The sequence below is a fragment of the Acomys russatus genome, chromosome 10, assembly GCF_903995435.1.
Source record: "Acomys russatus chromosome 10, mAcoRus1.1, whole genome shotgun sequence".
NCBI classification, from domain to species: Eukaryota; Metazoa; Chordata; class Mammalia; order Rodentia; family Muridae; genus Acomys; species Acomys russatus.
The window spans coordinates 1,378,932-1,399,139 of NC_067146.1; the positions used below are offsets into that span (position 1 = coordinate 1,378,932).

Here is a 20,208-nt window from a genome sequence, read left to right on the forward strand (position 1 = left end):
CATACAGAGTGCATCAGGACAATATAAAATTACTCTATAGGTCACTTCGTTGTGATTGGTTACCAGGGATAGGGAAAGTGATTTTCTCAGAATGCAGAAAAAAAGTTCCAATATGGTTGTCTGATACACTACCAGCTTTGATCTTAAGTTTATCATTAATTGTCACCCTGTCTGTAAGAGAGTCTAAGGTGTTGAATCTGCCTTGGAAAATTCACTGGTTATGTAGAGCTTACATACCCTGTATGGTACATAAAGCTTTTATACTAGAGTAATTAAACTTTTAGTGCTTAAATCTATTTATAAAGACAAATACAAAGAAGGACTTACATAGGACAGAGGAATGTTATGTTTTTGCCCAGGATGATTAATTTTTAACTTTGATTGCATGTTTCTAAGTCTTTAAGTCCCTTTGACATTTAAATATTTTTTCATAATTATGTCCTTTCTAATACAATGTAATTGCCTCAGACACATAAATTGAGAATTTTTAGATCTTAATCTTCAGTAAAATGAGGATTTCAACGTTTAACTACCAAATACTCCTCTGTAAGGACAGTCTGTTTAGCTATCTCAATGCTCAAGAAAAAGGCATGTGGGTTCATTTCATGGACCTCCACATAATTTCCTCTTCTAAAATCTCTGATCATATAATAAATGGCAAAAGAAGGGTTAAGAAACTTTAGGCTTACTGAGAAGCCTGAAATATTGGAATCAGAACTGCTGGAGGAAGAGAGAGAATATTAGAATATAGAAAGGCTAAAAAAAGTAGGCATGGTGGTAGGGTTAAGGCATGGCACTCACCAGAAGCTCCCACAAGGGCCAGGAACAGGAGTGCACTCATTGTGGCAGAAGGTAGTGAGCACTGGAGGAAGTCTGCCTTTATACCCAAATGGAGGGAGGGGGAGGTAAGAAGGGGAGGAACCCCACTGCTGCTGCACAGGCACACCTGTAGGTTTCCCTATCCCAGAGTCTTACATCACCTCTTCTCTGTGTATCTATTCTGTGGGTAGGTGAGGTACATGTGATAAGGGAACTTTCCTTTTTGGTTTATACAAGCGAAGGAGTTGGTTCTTGAAAGGGGGCATGTCAAAACAGTGGAAACATAGACTCTGCCTATGTAGCTGGGCCTTCTTAGACTTATAGATAGAGGGTATGTGGTAGAGAACACTAGAGTCCTTAGATACACCCTAACTTCATGGGAAACTTATGTAATTTACTGTGTGAAAGACCTGATACTGGTAGGTAGGTGGATAGGTGGATATTCTTGGACCTAGAGACACATGAGAAAAAACATCATTTCTGATGTTTCTAATCTCTAGAATAATTAATCATGTAGAAAGATCATACCTAAAGGCTTTGGTAATCAGAATGAGAGTATGAAGAAACAAGGCAAAGGGAGAAAGAGAAATGATTTTTATTGTAGGCTTTCGCTTGACTCTCCTTTCCAATATGAACATGCAAAGTCTTTGAAATGTGAGCAATGACATTTGAATAGGAGCTTTCTCAATATGTTCCAGAGAGAGCAATATCACATTCTGCCTCTGTTATGACCTTTAACTCTCAGTTTTCATGCATTTATGTTTCATTTTCAACATCTTCATGGATGCATTAGTAATCTGCATTAAAATTAAAACTTCATTACCTTCTAGAAGCAGAGTTTGATGTAAATTGGATAGGAAAAAGGTCTTGAACAACCATCAGCCGGCTTTCTGCTCAGAGAAATGCCTTCAGTAGAGAGGTTTTATATCGAATAGGAGTCATGAATCGAAATCAGTATTTGAAATATAGAAATGTTCTCATATTCTCCATATTTTTCAGTAATACTTTTATATCAGACTTAGTTCAGATACACTTTCATCTAGAAGAACCATGAATAAATTTTAGCAAAGCCATTGAGGCTCAGCACTGAAATTTGTTCAGACATGACTTTCTTAGAGGGAACGTATTGAAAAAATATGTATGAGATTACGTGTAATTTTTGAGACAATTTGAGGAACCCTGTTACAGTACCTACTTAACTTTTTAGTAGATCCGATGCTAATGTTGTTGAAAAATAAGATGATGCAAAGTTCAGGGTTGAATTCTCTCAAATTTGAAAATAAAACAATGTTCTACAGATGCTGATCAAAGTGAAAAAATTCTGAGTTCAGAATCTAGTGATTAGTTTTGATATGCCACACATGGGGAACGCTGAAGGGAACGGATACCAGAATGCACTGGGGAGGACAATTACATCTGTTAAGCATCTTCTGGACCTCTCTCTGCCATGACAGAATTGGTACTCAAAATGCCCCCCCCCCATACCTGAATCATATTAAATGTTCATGGAGTCACGTACACATCAATTACTTTTCTATTTGTCAAATGTCTGACAGCTTTTCAAGATGTTTCACACAACAGTCATAAATACATTGGTTAGGAATGGAGGTGAACCACTACATTGGTTAGGTTATGGTGGTGAAACATAAAAAAGAAATTATCTCTAATTAATAAGAGAGATAGTATGACTCAAATGGATTTGTTTCTGGCCCAGGAATTATCTAAAATTGGCATATGGTTCCAAGGCTCCAAAAAGGTATGGAAAACCCTGTGAAGTGTGAGATTTTCCACAGGTGGTATCTAAATATCTACTACTAAGTAAGTAAGTAAGAAGTTCCTGGGAGACTTGTTAAATATGTCTCTTCTTGGCAGAACTTGAACACCACACTTATATTTTACCAGGCACTGTGTCTCAGAATCTTATCTTACCATGACCTCTCACCCACCTGAGCTATGTCTATCATAGGACCGGTCATAGCCAGCTGACTGGCTGACTATTATGGTTAGTTAGTTGCTTTACGACTTCTTAGTGAGATTCACATTAATAACCACAGTCTCATTCATTTTTCCATCCTCTCATAGAAACATCCCCAACTAACATACACAGACACACACAGAGAAACACAAACATACACACACATATACATACACACACAAATATATATATATATATATATATAAAACAAAGAGTAGAAAACATCTCATCATGGAAACTATAGTGTGTCACATTCTACCCTGTCTACTCATCTTCACTTGCAAATGTTCACTGCAATGAGCCAGTTTAAGGTCTTTTTATTCTGTGACATGAATATTGGCTCTTCATTTGGACTTCTCCTTCTTATGCTGTTCTTGCCCTTTACATGGAGATTCTGCAGCTTCGTATCAGCAGGACTTGCCCTTACACAGGCTGGAAAAGTTCACAGATGATGTAGATTTGGTGGTTGCATCAAATCAAAGCCCTGTATCTGGGCTTTGGTGGTAGTTGAGCTGTTCAGCTTGCCTGCTCCCCTCTATCTGCACCACCAGGGTGATCTCTACCGAGCTCTGGCTAGGCAGCTCTATGCTTCCAGAGCAGGATCAATTCTCCCACTTTCATCACCTCCGAGCTGGCTAAACCAAACCCAGGCCTCCAGAGTCAGCTCCACTGCAAAGCCCAGTTGAGGTATGGGGCCTACCCTCCCACAAAGGAGGGTCAGGACACCTCTCCCACTCTCATGCCTTCAGGACCAGCTCTGTAGACTACCACAGTTGCAAGCAGCAGTGAGGAGGCCATAACCACCTCACAGAGGACATCAGTTCAGACTCTAGACAATGACGGGGCCAGCTCTCCTGTATTCATGCCCACCATGCAGACTATTCTGAACCCCTGCTACCAGTGCCAGCTCTACTGTGCTGCCCAGGTAAGCAGCCTATAAGATTTCCTGAGTTCTGCAGTTGACAAAGTGCAAAGCCATCTCATCCTCTGTCAGGAACCTGGGGCCAGCTTACCTGACTGTTTCAGGTAGCAAGGGTCCAGGGGGAGGGGAGTTTAGCACCCCTATGCCTAAACTTTCTCAAAGCAGAAGACTGGTGGAGGCATCTCCCTAGGTTTGACACCCTCAGGGCTCTGTAATCCCCACTTCCACCCAACCCCCCACTAAGGCCAGTTCCATTGTACTGCCCAGGTCACTGGTGCAGGGCCTGCTCTCTAGACTGCTGCAGCCAGTGAGGGCCAGGGACAGAACTCCTGTTTCACCCTTTCGCCAGATCTTCCAATATGCTGTACATGGTGAGAGGCTGGGAGTTGGGAGGCATCATTTCCACACCAGCACAACCTAAAAGCAGAGATGTGGCAGGGAGAGCAGTCACATACATTTTCCCTCTGGGCCAACTTACCCATGCCCCTGGCACCAGGATGAGTTCCACTGTGATAACCAGGCTAAGCTCAGGGCCTACTCTGCAGAGGTGGTGCCAGCTCTCCAGCTCAGCAGGCACGGAGGGGCAGAGCCAGTTCTGCACAGCTCCTGGAAATCCACCTGTCCCTAGGTGGCTGCTTAAGACCTATACATGTTCAAGACAGACAAGGTCCCAGGAGTGAATAGAGCCAGTATAAGAGGGGTAAGTCTACACAGAGTCCCACACCTATGCAAGAAACTATTTGTAATTGATAGCTTAGAAACAAAGAATGGTTTTCACCAGTGGAGTATCACTGCACACACCGACCATTCCTTAAAGAAGGCCACATGTGTATGTAAGTTGATTGATAGAATATGGTCTCAGAAAAAAAAAAGACAAGAAAAAAAGAAAAAGAAAAAAAAAAAGAGAGAGAAAACGGTCTCCACATTTTTTAATATACTGTTTGTTTAGGTTTTTTCTTTTCTGTTCTTTTAGTTTTCAGTTATTTAGTATGCCTGTGGAATTTTTTATTTTATGTTTTTAAGTAAGTGAGTTTTTGAAATTGTGTAGGGAAGTGGAGATAATATGTAAGTAGAAATCTTATGATAAATGATATTTCATAAGTAATTATGCAAAATATTAAATATAATAAGGAGGATTAAACTAAATTATTAAACAGATTAAATACAAATCCTGGATAGACCAAGAATTTCATTCATGAATTAGAAATCATAAAGGAGATTCATCTTAGTACTACAAATAAATCAAATAAAATACAATGGAAAGCATTACTAATAGAGTAAGCAAACCAAAGGAAAGAATACCAGATGTTTGAGGCAATATTGAAAAATTATTGAAGTGGAGAGTAATGGAAAAAATCATTCACGACTCTATCATCCAGGACATCTGGATAGGAGGCCAAACAAATAAGCCCGCAGTGCTCCGTGCCTCGCTTCACCTGAGAGGTTAGCTCCGCTGTTGCTACTTTGGTTTCAGCCCACAGAGACACCAATGAAGCTTCAGTACTTCTACTTAACTCTCTTATTAAGCACTGTACCAAGTTTCTCTTCCTTTTTCTCCATAAAACCTTACAATTAGTGGACCATATTCTGGGATTCTATGATATCTTCAAGCATGTACGTTACTGTCCATTTCTCATATTGGTTCTCCCCATTACAGTCTTTCACCTTCTCACTATTGTTCCTGACACTTCTTCCGCCCAGTTGTCTCCATCCTACTTTCCTGTGTGTGCTCATCTCATGGGTGAAGAATGCAATATTTGTGGTTTTGAGAACTTTTGCTTCACAAGAAAATCTCAAGGTCCATCCATTTCCCCTGCAAATAGCATAATAGTACTATGCTCTTTCACTGAATTCAACTCCATGATATTTATTCATCAGTTTTGTTTTCTTGTCTAATATACACCCTAAGTCTTTTAATTGGAAGGTCAATAATATTTATCATTAGTTGTTATTTAGGGATTGTTTTGATTCTTCTAAATTTTTTGGTTATTTTCTCCATTGCTTCTTTCTCTTTTATCTATAAATCTTCATGTTCCTCTTATTGTGTATTATTATTATTATTATTATTATTATTATTATTATTATCATTATCATTATTATTATTATTACTCCTATTATTTAGTTAATCTACTTTTTCTTAGCTTTTTTCATACACATTTTTACTGCAAATCGCTTTTTTCGTACATCATATTTTGATCACTACTTCCCCTCATCCACCTCTTTCCAGACCTACCTACCTACCCACTAACCCAAATCAACACCCTCTCATTAGAAATTAAGCACTCAACTAAATAATGAAAATAAACTAGCAAGATTATGATACAATTGGGGGTAGAGATGAGCCAAAGAAAAAGCACAAGGAGCACATATAGACTCAGAAACACGCACATGAATCCCATAAAAACACAACGTTGAAAACCATAATATACAATCAAAAGACCTGTAAAATTAAAAAAACAATGCTCAAAGTATTAGGAGCCAAAAAAAAAAAAAAGAAAAAAAATTAAAAAAAAATAACTGAGTTCATTTCCTGTTGCTGACCTACTGCTATTCGTGGTGCTTGTCTGTTAGTACAATTTGCATACCCAGAGAGACTTCTGTTTGAAAAAGCCAATGTTTCTTTTGCAAGTAGATTTGTAAAAAGCTTCTACTGTCATATTATTATTCTATATATCCTCTCAGACAGCCCTCAGTTTAGGTAGCTGTCCCCATATTCCTTTCCTTAGGTACTTCCTTCTCGCCTTCTTCATTAAATACTTTTGTTTTAGTCCCCTACCATTGCACATTCATGATTATATATTCTATTTCACATTTGTCAGAAGTTTCTTCATTCTCAACTACTTTCTTGCTATACCTCTGTGTTTATATAGATTGTAGTTTTCACATTGAAGACTTAAAAGCTAACAACAGCGTATATGTGAAGAAAGTTGGTAGTTGTCTATCTGAGTCTAGAATACCCCAATCAGGATTTTTTTTACCATTTGCATACATATTTGTGTCTTTACATAGTTGAGTAATATTTCATTTCATAAATGCACCAATTTTTTTATCATGAATATTTTATGGACATCTAAATTGTTTCCATTTTTCACTATTGTGGATAGAGAAGCAATGAAGATAGTGAAACAAGTTCCTGTGTGGTAGAATGAAGTGTGATCTGGGTATATTCCCATGAGTGGTGGACATGAATCTTGATGTAGAATGATTTCCAAATCCCCTTGGAACAGACATATTGGTTTCCACAGTGGCTGTAAAAGTTTGCTCTCATGGAGGGTATAAGATGGCGGCATCTAGTATGTACCGTATCTTGACAGCAAAGGAACAGAGGCTGGAAATGGACTGAAGGGCATAACGCAGGATCACCAAGCTCCTCCCTCCTTGCAGTTGGAAAACTCTTCCATCTGCACCGTCACATATACACTTACTCTCCCATATACTCTCAAGTGCAAGTTCACTTTTTATGGTTAACATATGCATATGCGCACACATGTCTCCTTAAATATACCCTGCTTATTCTGGTATCATGTTACTTGTAGGCATTTTTCAGTTCTGACCATTTTCTATTTTAAAAAACTTTTTATTGATTATCAATTTCACACCTTGCACTCAGATCCCACTCATCTCCTCATCCGTCTATATCTGACGTTTCACCTTCCCTCCAAAAAGAAAATAATTACCTCCTTGTGGAAGCTGTACTGTGTCCTGAAGTGTCCCATGGTATATCCTTTTGTCCACACATCTTTTCTTCAAATGTTCACTGCAATGAGTTATTGGTCTGTTTGAGGTTCCTTGGCTTCTGCTACACTATCAGCAGTGGATACTCATCTGGCCTACAGTTGGAGTCCTGTTTTGCCCTGTCATGGAGATTCTGAGGCTTTGTATCTGCAGGAACAGCCTTTTCACACAATCTAGCACTTTGTAGAGGGAGTAATGGTGGTGTGGGACAAGTTAAAACACTGGGTCAGAGCCTGGGTGGGAGTTGACCTGGTCAGTCTGCCAGCTCTCTCACATCAGCATCACCAAGAAAGCTCTTCAGGATGACCACAGCTAGCTCCCCCAATGCTGCAGCCAGCAAGGGACAGGACCAGTTCTCCCACGCTTGGGGATCACTCTAGTGTGCTCCCTAGGTAAAGAGCAAGCGCAACATCTCTCCTGTGTCCTGCACTGGGTCAGGAGCAGGTCCCGTTTTTCAGCTTTCACAACCACTGGGCCAGATCAGCAACCTGACTCAGGTGGCAAGGGACAAGATAGGATAGGATGGTATCCTTTAACGACTCCTGCAGGCACAAAACAGATAAGGGCAAGACAGACTCTTCCATGTCAATTCCCTTGGTCATCTTAGCTGCAATGGCCACAACCAAGATCAGCTTTACTGTACTTCCTGGATGAGGTGTGGGACCTCCTCTCTTAACTGCTGGAGCTGGTGAGGGGTGGATCCATCTCCCCTGTTCTCATGCCTCTCATGCCTTGGGGCCAGCTCTTCCACAATGCCCATGTGAGTACTGCAGCCAGGTCTGTACAGCCCTCACACAACATGGCCCAGGCAATATCACAGACCAGAGAAGTCTGGTGGCCTTTGTTAGTAACAGATTCCCATTGCTGTAAGGCCATGAACTCAGACATGCTCCTTAGCAGCAACATAGTCCAGGACCTAACCATGGCCTTGGGTGGTATCACTACCTACTCACATCAGATGGTCCTTGAGTCTCAAGTTCTGCCTTTCTTCATTGCATACATGTCCTTCTGCTTCTCTCTCTTTCACCTCTCTACATCTTCCTTGCTCGTATTTGTATTGGTTGGTACTTCTGGGTGGCCAGGTCCTTTCGTGAGTGCTATGCCCAGTCTGTGCATTGTGGCACTGGACAGTGCTTGTCTCTGGCATGTTCTGTCCACTAGGGATTGGGTGCCACTAGGCTGATGGTTATCTCAAGCTTGTTTTGCCCACCTGTGTTGTGTGAGGTTGGGCATGAGTTGCCTTGTTCCCATGGCACTGGTCTAGGGTTCCCAGGGCTGAATAATTGATGTGTTCTTCCTGGAATGACTGTTTCTCCCTTTCTCAGCATCACTGCATTACCTGTACACCATTGTGTAAGGATATGTGTGACTTCATGGACTTATTTATCTCCGTGTTGGCATATCTATAATTGTTGTCTTTGTTCAGTTTGTGTATACGGAGTCACATTGGTGAGAATTAATAGGTGTAGTTTATGATTTAACTAGAAGACACAAACTCACAGCAAACTCAGTGATTCTCTGACTCCTATAGCCTTTCCACCTCCTCTTCCAAAATGTTCCCTGAGACTTCTTAACAGGAAATGTTGTGTAGATGAATCTTCTGGGGCTGAGCTCCACATTTCCACATTTTTATTCATTATGGCTTTCTTTAATGTTCTCCATTGGTTGCAAAGAGAAGTTTCCTTGATGAGACTGAGGAAAACACATACGCGGAGGCATAAGGATGAATATTTAGGATGTAATGAGGAATTTTGCTGGTTTAGTAAAGTGGTATTTGTAGTTTTTTCTTCAAGAACCATAGCCCTGGGTATTGGGTTGGTATGCAGTACCAGCCATACTTTCCCTTGTGTTGAGAAGGATTTATAATTCAATTAGAGAGTGACAGGTTACTACCAGGTTAGGCATCATAGCTAGGAAATGGAAACAATCTGAACGTCTTTAAACTAGATGAGTTAATAATAAAAATGTGTACATATACAATATGGAATATTACTTATTCATAGAAATGAAATTATGAACTTTTCTTGTCAATAACTGCAATACAAGAAGGGATCATAATGACTGTATTAATGCAGACCCCAAACGACAAAGGACACATACACAGTACTTTCCCTTGGTGGCTCCTAACTTCAAATCTGAAGATGTGAGTACATATTATGGAGTAACTAAGAAAAGTTAAAGACAACAGGAAAGTAAGAGAGGACCATCACCAGGGTATGGTAGTGTGAGAGTAAGGAAGAAGCAATAAAACGGGGCAAAAGATATTATTGAGGAAATGGCAAAAATGATATGTGAGAGAAGGGAGACAAAGATAAATACAGACGAAGGAGAAAGAAGGGTAAAATATCAGTAAAGATTCTTGAAAATGTGATAAGGAATTATGACAATAAACTTAAAACACATGTGTTATATTTATCTATCTATCTATGTGTGTGTTTCTATTTATATATATATTACAAATATATATTTCATATATTATAAAAGTTATGATATTTTTATCTCAGCTATGAATACTCCATCCAAGACAATCTAACAAAAAGCGTAAAGCTCAAAATTTAAAAACCTTCTGAGTTGGTGCTCAAAGTTGTACAAGAGTCTGAAACACTAAGGTTATTGCTTCTTGCCCTTACTTGCCACCAAGAAGTGGAAGGTAAGTCCTTTTTTTTTTTTTTTTTTTTTTTTTTTTTTTTTTTTTTTTAAGACACCATGCATTTCAGACAGAGGTTCCAGAGGCCACTGAGCCAAGTTGACTTCAATGCCATCTTTCTGAGGACTAACATTCATAATAATAGAAGGTGTTATGTAAGTCTCAAAAAGAGAGAGACAAATTAAAGTATCTTTATTTGTGCTCATATGTGCGCGTGCGCACACACACACACACACAGACAGACAGACAGACAGACAGACAGACTATATATATAGTCTCCAAGGAAAAACAGACTGTAAACTTGAGAGTAGATGGCCATGGGCAAGGTTTGCGGTAGGGTATCAGGGAGATCCTGGAGGTGGAAAGGGAGAGGGGAAGTGATGCAAGTATATTTCAGTTACAATACATTTTAAAATTGAAAAGGAGATGATCATAGAGGCCTGTGAGAGGAATCAGAGAGATGTCCATCAGTAACACACGGAAAGATGACTCAAGGAAAATCCACCCTACCACCCTCTTGACATCTAATGTTGTCCTTTCATATTTCTGCGAGAAAATGTATTTAAGTTAAAACAAACCTTTGTTAGAGTTAGACATGGTGGTTGACATCCCAGCACACTGGAGCCTGGAAAAGAGACCACTGCAAGTTCAAAGGCAACTGCAACTCAGAGGATAAAGCCTCAAAAAGACACCATCATGACTACTCCCATTTTATAGGTAGGAAGGTAGCATGTAGGCACATGACTGAGCTCGTTCAGACCAACATCTAGTCATAAAACAACAGAAACAAGTTTACATTGGATATGTCTTTCTGAGTTGAGATTCTTTCACATGGTGTTTCACAGCATCTAGGGAGACAATTTGCTGTGCAGGGCCCTCCTGCTGCAGGGGAGAATGCAAAGCACCATAGTGAGCACAGCATACCTGGGGAGGCATTTCTCCGATGTATCATCTTCTAGGTGAAGGGCACTGTAACCTACATACTCGCTGCATATGTCTTTCCTACCTCTATCACTCCAATAATAATGACTATAGAGGAGAGAGTAAACCCAGTGTGAAAATGTCTGCAAAGCTCTCAGAGTGGTGCATGCATGATGTCATACCATAGATAAATGGAAGGCAATGTTGCAGACATACAGAAATAGAGAAGCCATTTCCTGTGAGCACAGGAACACTCCCCAGATTTGTCTTTTCAGCATATAAAATGTTCCCATTATCATTCAAAATGGATAATAATCTTAGCATTGATAATGGTGACCGAACATGGTAATACCTTTAGATTCCACTACATTCTGCTACAACAAAACACAACACCAATTCAAAATGCAAGTGACTAATTCCTTAACAATGAAAGTGTTCACCTAAAAATCACATGTAAATAATAGATCCATTAAGAACATGTTCAAAATAAACTTTCTGATGTATGTTTTTCTAAAACAAAATATGTAATTCATATAAGATTTATATTACTTTCAATGTCTGGTGACATACTGCTATGTGCAACATATTTGGACATGCATTACCCCACCACAACTCAAGAGTAGAGGAAAATGACCTCAAATATGAATGTATTTCCAACAGACAAAAGGAAAAAAGATCAGAAAGAGACACATCAATAGGGGAAATTCACTTTATTGGCCTGGTGTGTTCAACAGAGCTTAAGGGTGCTTAGTTGGCAGCAATGGTGTCCTGGATCCAGCTCACATAGTTGCAGACCTTGGTGTACACACCAGGGTTGTCCTTCTGAGCACAGCCATAACCCCAGGAGACAATGCCCTGGAGCTGTCCATTGCAGACCACAGGGCCACCAGAGTCACCCTGGGATGAAGGAACAGAGTGGTTAAATATGAAGCATGTTATAATAAAAGGACCACATTTACTCTGAACTGAAGATGACTTTCTATCTAGCCCCATTGGTGTTCCCATCCTTTACTCTTGCTAACATGTCAAAATGACACCCAGAAGAGACTCCCTAACATTTCTGGGAAACACCTACAGGAAACTTCCTTGCCAGAGACACTAGGACATTCCATTCCCACTCTTAGGATTACAGGCATTTACATGAGAAGGGAGCCAATTACCTGGCAGGAATCTTTGCCTCCCTCCAGGAAGCCAACACAGATCATGTTCTTGGTGATCTTTCCAGGGTAGGAGGCTTCACACTCAGCCTGAGACAGCACTGGGGCATCCAGGCACTGGAGCAGGTCTGGGTTGTTCACTTTGAGGAAAGGATAAGAAGGGAATGGGATTCAGTGAAGTTAGGGATCAAGGTTCCAGTGTAAACACTCTGTGACCCCTGGAACATTCTTCAAGATATTAAGGACCAGCAAGAAGCTTAGATCCCAGAGTAAGCGTTATTAATGTCCTTTCTGGAAGTAATAAGAGCAACTTTTACATATCTCCTGTTTACATTCTGTGAAGTCGATCATTCTATGTGCAAATATCCCCTGTGACATGTGCAGAACCCTGTGGGTATTGAGTTTTTACAATGTAGTTATATCTAAGAATCTAATGGTGAAAGTATTTACACTTACTTGGCTCTGGAAATTTGTAAAAGTAGAATTGTCTTACTCACCGCCAAAGCTCAAGGTGTTGCCCCAGCCAGAGATGAGACACTGAGTGCCAGCAGCTGCACAAGAAGTGGGCAGAGATACAGTGGCCACTCGGGCATTGAGGGCCACAGGGGAAGCAAGCTTGATCAACATGATATCATTGTCCAGGGTCCTCGAACTAAAGTTGGGGTGTCTGATGATCTTTGCGGAACTGACAAACTGTTCATCGCCCTCAAGGACTTTGATGTTATGTTCTCCCAGTCTCACTTGGATGCGGCTGTTGGAAAGAGAAGATGGTTAGCATTTTCCTCCCCATACCCAAATAGCCCAGAGTTATTAAATGTGTGCTGTTGTTTTGTTGTTTATTTGTTTGTTTTTTTTGTGGAATATGACAGGAATAAGGAGGAATTCTCATCTGGGCTCACAGAAGTATCTGTGCAAGTACCATTTGACACTGAACTCTTTTCTGCTTCAAAGACAGGTATTATGATTGAGGTACAGAAGTGCAGTTGGAGACTGCTCATCAACAGATTGTTCCCCCGCCACCCCCTTTGTATAGAAAGTATCTCCTTGTATCTTCATCTTTCCTCTGTATAAACCACACTAATCCTTTACTCTAAAATATATTATGGTTCTAGTCCAGCTTGGTATAAGAATAGTTTGGTTCATGTAGCTATGGCATCTGGCAACTTGCTCTGATTCCCTTTCTTGGAATATATCCTAAACTTTCTAAATCATGTCCTGGCTGATTCTGCTGCATGTTTAGGTCTGATACCCTCTGTTATATGACCTGAATCCAATTTCTCTTTATATAGTGAAAATAATTGAAATAGGAAATCCTAAATACCTACAAATTGTCAACACTCACTGACAACTGAGTATATCGCCCTCTTATCGGACCCAATGTTACTACTTGCAGAAGTCTTTTGTGACTTCATGTTTGGTTCTTTCTACCCTAAATTTACCTCTCCTTGCTGTCATTATCTGCACCACTGGTGGACTTGGGGTGGGTCAAGGGTGTGAGAAGCTTCCTATCCTCTATCCTTATTCTCTCCAAACTCATGAAATGAGCTGCAGTTAGTGATCTCTCTTCCCTCACTCTCTTCACATTCACCTTACACCCTCAGTTCCTGCCTAACCTTATACTTTGCCCTTAGAAGCGTCAAGTGTGTGTTCTGTACAGTCAGGGCCCATCACTTACGACTTGTAGCAGTGAGCTGCAGACACCACCCACTGGTCATTGATGAGGGAACCTCCACAGAAGTGGTAGCCAGAGTTCAGGGATACCTGGTAGGGGACGGAATTCTTCTGGCAGGTGTATCCTCCAACAATCTTGTCATCATCATCAACAGGGAAAGCAACTTCAATAAAGACAAGAAGACCATTGAGAAGACAATTCATCAAGGTTCTGGAGGGTGGAGCCCTCAGGCCTCCTCCAACTTTCAGCTAATAGAATCTTTCCTGAGTACCATAAGTGAAGGCAAAAAGGAAACCCTGTATCCACCGGAAGCATACTGAACAACATAGACAGTGCGGCAGGACAATATAAAATTACTCTATAGGTGACTTCCTTGTGATTGGTTACCAGGGATAGGGCAAGTGATGTTCTCAGCATGCTGAAATAGGGTACAAATATGATTGTATGATACACTGCCGGCTTTGATCTTAAGTGTATCATTAATTGTCACCCTGTCTGTAAGAGAGCTTAAGGTGTTTGCGGTAGTTGAATCTATCTTGGAAAATATATTGGTTAAATAGCATTTACATACCCTGTGTGGTACATAAAGCTTTTATACTAGAGTATTTAAGCTTTTAACGCTTAAGTCTATTTATAAAGACAAATACAAAGAAGGACTTACATAGCACAGAGGAATGTAATGTTTTTGCCTAGGATCATTAAGTTTTAACTTTGATTGCATGGTTGTAAGTCTTAAAGTCCCTTTGACATTTAAATATTTTTTCATAAATATGTCCATTCTAATACAAAGTAATTGCCTCAGATACATAAAATGAGACTTTTTAGATATTAATATCCAGTAAAATGAGGATTTCAACGTTCAACTTTGGAATACTCCTCTGTAAAGACAGTCTGCTGAGCTATCTTCAAGCTGATAGAGCCAATATAGATGCATGTGGGTTCATTTCATGGAATCTCCACATAACTTCCTTTTCTGAACTCTCTGATCACATATTAAATGGCAATAGAATGGGGTAATAAAATTTAGGCTTACTGAGAAGCCTGAAATATTGGAAACAGAACTGTTGGAGGAAGAGAGAGAATATTAGAGTATAGATAGAGTGAAAAAAAAGCAGCCTTGGTGGTAGGGCTCATGGCTCTTAGGAGAAGGAAGAGCAGGATCCAAGTTAAGGCATGGCACTCACCAGCAGCTCCCACAAGGGCCAGGAACAGGAGTGGACTCATTGTGGCAGAAGGTATTGAGCACTGGAGGAAGCCTGCCTTTATACTCCTATGGAGGGAGGATGAGGTGTTAAGGGGAGGGCCCCCACTGCTGCTGCACAGGCACACCTGTGGGTTTCCCTTTCCCAGAGTCTTACATCACCTCCTTTCTGTGTATCTACTCTGTGGGTATGTGAGGTACAAGTGATAAGGAAACTTTCCTTTTTGGTTTAGACAAGGGAAGGAGTTGATTCTTGAAAAGGGCCTTCTTATAACAGTGGAAACATAGACTCTGTCTTTGTTGTTGGGCCTTCTTAGACTTATAGGTAGAGGGTTTGTGGTAGAGAACACTAGCATCCTTAGATACAACCTAACTTCATGGGAAACTTATGTAATTTACTTTGCAAAGACTTGATATTGGTAGGTAGGTGCATAGGTGGATATTCTGGGACCTAGATCCTCATGAGAAAAAACATCATTTCTAGATCTAATAATTATGAACTGATGATTTTGATCTCTAGAAAAATTAATCATATAGACAGATCATATCTAAAGGCTTTGGGAATCAAAATGAGAGTATGAAGCAACGTGGCAAATGAAGAAAGAAGTGTGATTTTTATTATAGGCTTTCCCTTGACTCTCCTTTCCAACATGAACATGAAAATCTTTGAAGTGTGAGCAATGACATTTGAGTAGGTACTTTCTCAATATGTTCTGGAGAGAGACCAATATCACATTCTTCTCTCTGCCTCTGTCATGATCTTTAACTCTCAGTTTTCATGCATTTATGGTTCATTTTCAACATCTTCATGGATGCATTAGTAATCTGCATTAAAGATTAAAACATTTTTACCTTATACAAGCATAGTTGATATAGATTGGATAGAAGAAAGGTCTTGAACAACCATCAGTTGGCTTTCTGCTCAGAGAAATGCCTTCAGTAGAGAGGTTTCACATCCAATAGGAGTCATGAATAGAAATCAATATTTAAAATATAGAAATGTTCTGTTCAGGAAGTTGTCTCCTGTGCCAATATGTTCCAGGCTCTTCCCCGTTTTTCTTCTAAGTGACTTAGTGTCTCTGGTTTTATGTTGAGGTATTTAATCCACTTGGATTTGAGTTTTGTGCAAGGTGACAAATATGGGTCCAGTTGCACTTTTTTCCACATAGACCTCCAGTTCGACCAGCACCATTTGTTGAAGATGCTATCATTTTTCCATTGAATAAATTTGGCTTCTTTGTCAAAAATCAAGTGACAATATGTGTGTGGATTCATATCTGGGTCTTTGATTTGATTCTCCTGATGAACCAGCCTGTTGCTGTGCCAGTACCATGCTGTTTTAATTACTATTGCTTTATAGTACAGTTTGAGATCAGGTATTGAGATTCCTCCGGAGCACCTTTTATTGTACAAGTTTGTTTTAGCTATTCTGGGTTTTTTGTTTTTCCATATGAAGTTCAGAATTGAACTTTCAATGTCTTTAAAAAATTGTATAGGTATTTTGATAGGGACTGCATTGAATCTGTAGATTGCTTTTGGTAGGATGGCCATTTTTACTATGTTAATTCTCCCAATCCATGAGCAAGGAAGATCACTCTATCTTCTCAGGCCATCTTCAATCTCTTTCTTCAGAGTTTTGAAATTATTTTTCAAACAAGTCCTTCACTTGCTTAGTTAGAGTAACTCCTAGATATTTTATATTGCTTGTGGCTAATGTGAAGGGTGTGGTTTTCCTAATTTCTTCCTCTGCAAGCTTGTCGTTTGTGTATAGGAAGGCTACAGACTTTTTTGAGTAATTTTGTATCCAGCCAATTTGCTGAAGGTGTTTATCAGCTGTAGGAGTTCTCTGGTGGAATTTTGAGGGTCACTTATGTACACTATCATATTGTCTGCAAATAGGGATAATTTGACTTCCTCCTTTCCCATTTGGATACCCTTGATCTCCTTTTGTTGTCTTATTGCTCTGGCTAGAACTTCGAGCACTATATTGACAAGATATGGAGACAGTGGGCAGCCTCTCCTTGTTCCTGATTTTAGGGGAATTTCTTTGAGTATCTCACCATTTACTTTGATTTTGGCTATTGGCTTGCTGTATGTAGCCCTTATTATGTTCAGGAAAGTGCCTTATATCCCTGATCTCTCTAAAGCTTTAAACATGAATGGGTGTTGGATTTTATCAAACGCTTTCTCTGCATCCAAAGAGATGATTATGTGGTTTTTTATTTTCAGTTTGTTTATATGGTGGATTACATTGATGGATTTCCATATATTAAACCATCCCTGCATGCCTGGAATGAAGCCTTAATGTCAACCATTAATAAATGGGACCTCATGAGGCTGAGAAGCTTCTGTAAGGCTGGAGACACTGTCAAGAGAACAAAGCGACAGCCTACAGACTGGGATAAGATCTTCACCAACCCTATATCTGACAAAGGTCTAATATTCAAAATATATAAAGAACTCAAGAAATTAAACACCACCAAACCAAATAACCCAATAGAGAAATGGGGCTTGGAACTAAACAGAGGATTCTCAACAGAGGAATATCAAATGGCTGAGAAACACTTAAAGAAATGCTCAACCTCCTTAGTCATCAAGGAAATGCAAATCAAAACAACTCTGAGATTCCATCTTACACCCATCAGAATGGCTAAGATCAAAAATTCAAGTGACACCACATGCTGGCGAGGATGTGGAGAGAGAGGTACACTCCTTCATTGCTGGTGGGAATGCAAACTAGTACAGCCACTTTGGAATTCTATCTGGTGCTATCTCAGAAAAATGGGAATAGGGCTTCTGCAACACCCACCTATTCCACTCCGTGGAATATACCCAGAAGATGCTCTAGCACACAACAAGAAACTTTGCTCAACCATGTTCATAGGAGCCTTATTCATAATAACCAGAACATGGAAACAGCCTAAGTGTCCATCAGTAGAAGAATGGATAAAGAACCTGTGGTACATGTACACTATGGAATACTACTCAGCTATTAAAAACAAGGAATTCCCGAATTTTGTGGATAAATGGATTGAGCTAGAAATGATCATAATGAGTGAGTACACTCAGAAGCAGAAAGAATCAAATGGTATATACTCACTTATCTCTGCATACTAGCCCAAGAGGCATGTCCCACGAAAGCCTTCACTTACCATGAGACTGGGGCAGAGGGGAGGACATCCTATTGGGACTCTAGATGAGAGAATCATGGGAGAATAGCAAAGTAGAAGGATCCAGAGTGTTCTAGAAACCTACAAGTAGAACATTATGATAGGCAGATTTTGGTCCAGGGGTCCCGCTCAAACTAAGGCACCAGCCAAGGACAATACAGGCAGTAAACTTTAAGCCCCTACCCAGATCAGGCCAATGGTCAGAACATTCTCCACAGTTGAGTGGAGAGTGGGATATGGTTTTCTCACGTACTCTGGTGCTTCACATTTGACCATGTCCCCTGGAGGGAGAGACCTGGTGGCACTCAGAAGAAGGACAGCAGGTTGCCAAGAAGAGACTTGATACCCTATGAGCATATACAGGGGGAGGTAATCCCCCTCAAGAACAGTCATAGGGGAGGGGAATAATGGGAAAATGGGGGGGAGGGAAGAATGGGAGGATACATGGGATGGGATAAACATTGAGATGTAAAAAGAATAAATTAATAAAAAAATTAAAAATAAAATAAAATATAGAGATATTCTGATATTCTCCATATTTTTCAGTAATACTTTTATATCAGACTTAGTTCAGATACACTTTCATCTAGAAGAACCATGAATAAGTTTTAGCAAAGCCATTGAGGCTCAGCACTGAAATTTGTTCAGACATGACTTTCCTACAGGGAATGTATTGAATAATAATATATGAGATTACGTGTAATTTTTGAGACAATTTTAGGAACCCTGTTACAGTACCTACTTAACTTTTTAGTAGATCTGATGCTAATGTCGTTGAGAATCAAGATGATGCAAAGTTCACGATTGAATTCTCTCAAATTTAAAAATGAAACAATGTTCTACAGATACTGATCAAAGTGAAAAAAAATCAAAGTTCAGAATCTAGTGATTAGTTTTGACATGCCACACATGGGGATCGCTGAAGGAAACAGACACCCGAATGCACTGGGGAGGACAATTGCAGCCTGTTAAACATATTCTGGACCCCTCTCTGCCATGACAGAATTGGCACTCAGTATCCCCCCCTCCCGTACCTGAATCGTATTAAATGGTTCGTGGAGTAACGCATACATGAATTACTTTTCTATTTGAAAAATGTCTGACAGCTTTTCAAGATATTTCACACAACAGTCATAACTACATTGGTTAGGAATGGAGGTGAACCACTACATTGGTTACATTATCGTGGTGAAACATAAAAAATGAATTATCTCTGATTAATAAGAGAGATACTATGGCTCAAATGGATTTGTTTCTACATCAGGAATTATGTAAAGTTGACATATGGTTCCATTGCTCCAAAACAATATGGAAACCACTATGAAGTGTGAGATTTTCCACAGGTGGCATCTAAATGTCTACTGCTAGTAAGTAAGTAAGAAGTCCCTGGGAGACATGTTAAATATGTCTCTTCTTGGCCAAACTTGAACACCACACTTATATTTTACCAGGCACTGGGTCTCAGAACCTTATCTTACCATGACCTCTCACCCACCTTGCCTTGTCTATCATAGGACTGGTCATACCCACCTGACTGGGTGATTATTATGGTTAGTTGCTTTATGAATTCTTAGTGAGATTCACATTAAGAACCACAGTAACATTCATTTTTCCACCTCTCATAGAAACCTACCCAACTAACACACACACACACACACACATACACACACATGCACACACAAATATATAAATAAAACAAAGCAGAAAAAACATCTCATCATGGAAACTATAGTGTGTCACATTCTACTCTGTCCACACATCTTCCCTTGCAAATGCTCAATGCAATGAATCAGTTTAAGGTCTTTGGAGTCCATGATATAAATATTGGGTCTTCATTTGGGCTAATCTGCACCTGTGCTACCAGTGCCAGCTCTACTGTGCTGCGCAGGTAAGCAGCCTATAAGATTTCCTGAGTTCTGCAGTTGACAAAGTACAAAGCCATCTCATCCTCTCTCAGGAACCTGGGGCCAGCTTACCTGACTGTTTCAG

General features: G+C 39.9%; 2 protein-coding genes and 1 gene segment (V, D, J or C); all 3 read right to left on the reverse strand.

Annotated features, from left to right (window-relative positions):
* LOC127194343 (anionic trypsin-2) overlaps nucleotides 1–15,070 on the reverse strand; it is a 135,672-nt gene extending 120,602 nt beyond the window's left edge. The window contains exon 1 of the mRNA XM_051151655.1: nucleotides 15,033–15,070. The gene's annotated coding sequence lies outside the window, so the exon portion shown is untranslated. The remainder of the gene's footprint in view (nucleotides 1–15,032) is intronic.
* Nucleotides 1–20,208, reverse strand: part of LOC127194822 (T-cell receptor beta-1 chain C region-like) — a 231,238-nt gene that overhangs the window by 159,766 nt on the left and 51,264 nt on the right.
* LOC127194341 (anionic trypsin-2-like) lies at nucleotides 11,731–15,072 on the reverse strand. Its single transcript, XM_051151653.1, has 5 exons — nucleotides 15,033–15,072; nucleotides 13,852–14,011; nucleotides 12,674–12,927; nucleotides 12,180–12,316; nucleotides 11,731–11,916 (listed from the first exon to the last, which is right to left on the reverse strand). Exons 1-5 carry the CDS (start codon nucleotides 15,070–15,072, stop codon nucleotides 11,767–11,769), a joined length of 741 nt encoding a protein of 246 aa, XP_051007610.1. The 3' UTR covers nucleotides 11,731–11,766.

Excerpts from the sequence above, each read along its gene's own strand:
- LOC127194341 (XM_051151653.1), bottom strand. The coding sequence starts at position 15,072 with ATGAGTCCACTCCTGTTCCTGGCCCTTGTGGGAGCTGCTG. Across the intron at positions 12,928-13,851 it reads GCAGCTCACTGCTACAAGTC|CCGCATCCAAGTGAGACTGG; the intron begins GTAAGTGATGGG and ends TCTTTCCAACAG. Across the intron at positions 12,317-12,673 it reads CAACACCTTGAGCTTTGGCG|TGAACAACCCAGACCTGCTC; the intron begins GTGAGTAAGACA and ends CTTTCCTCAAAG.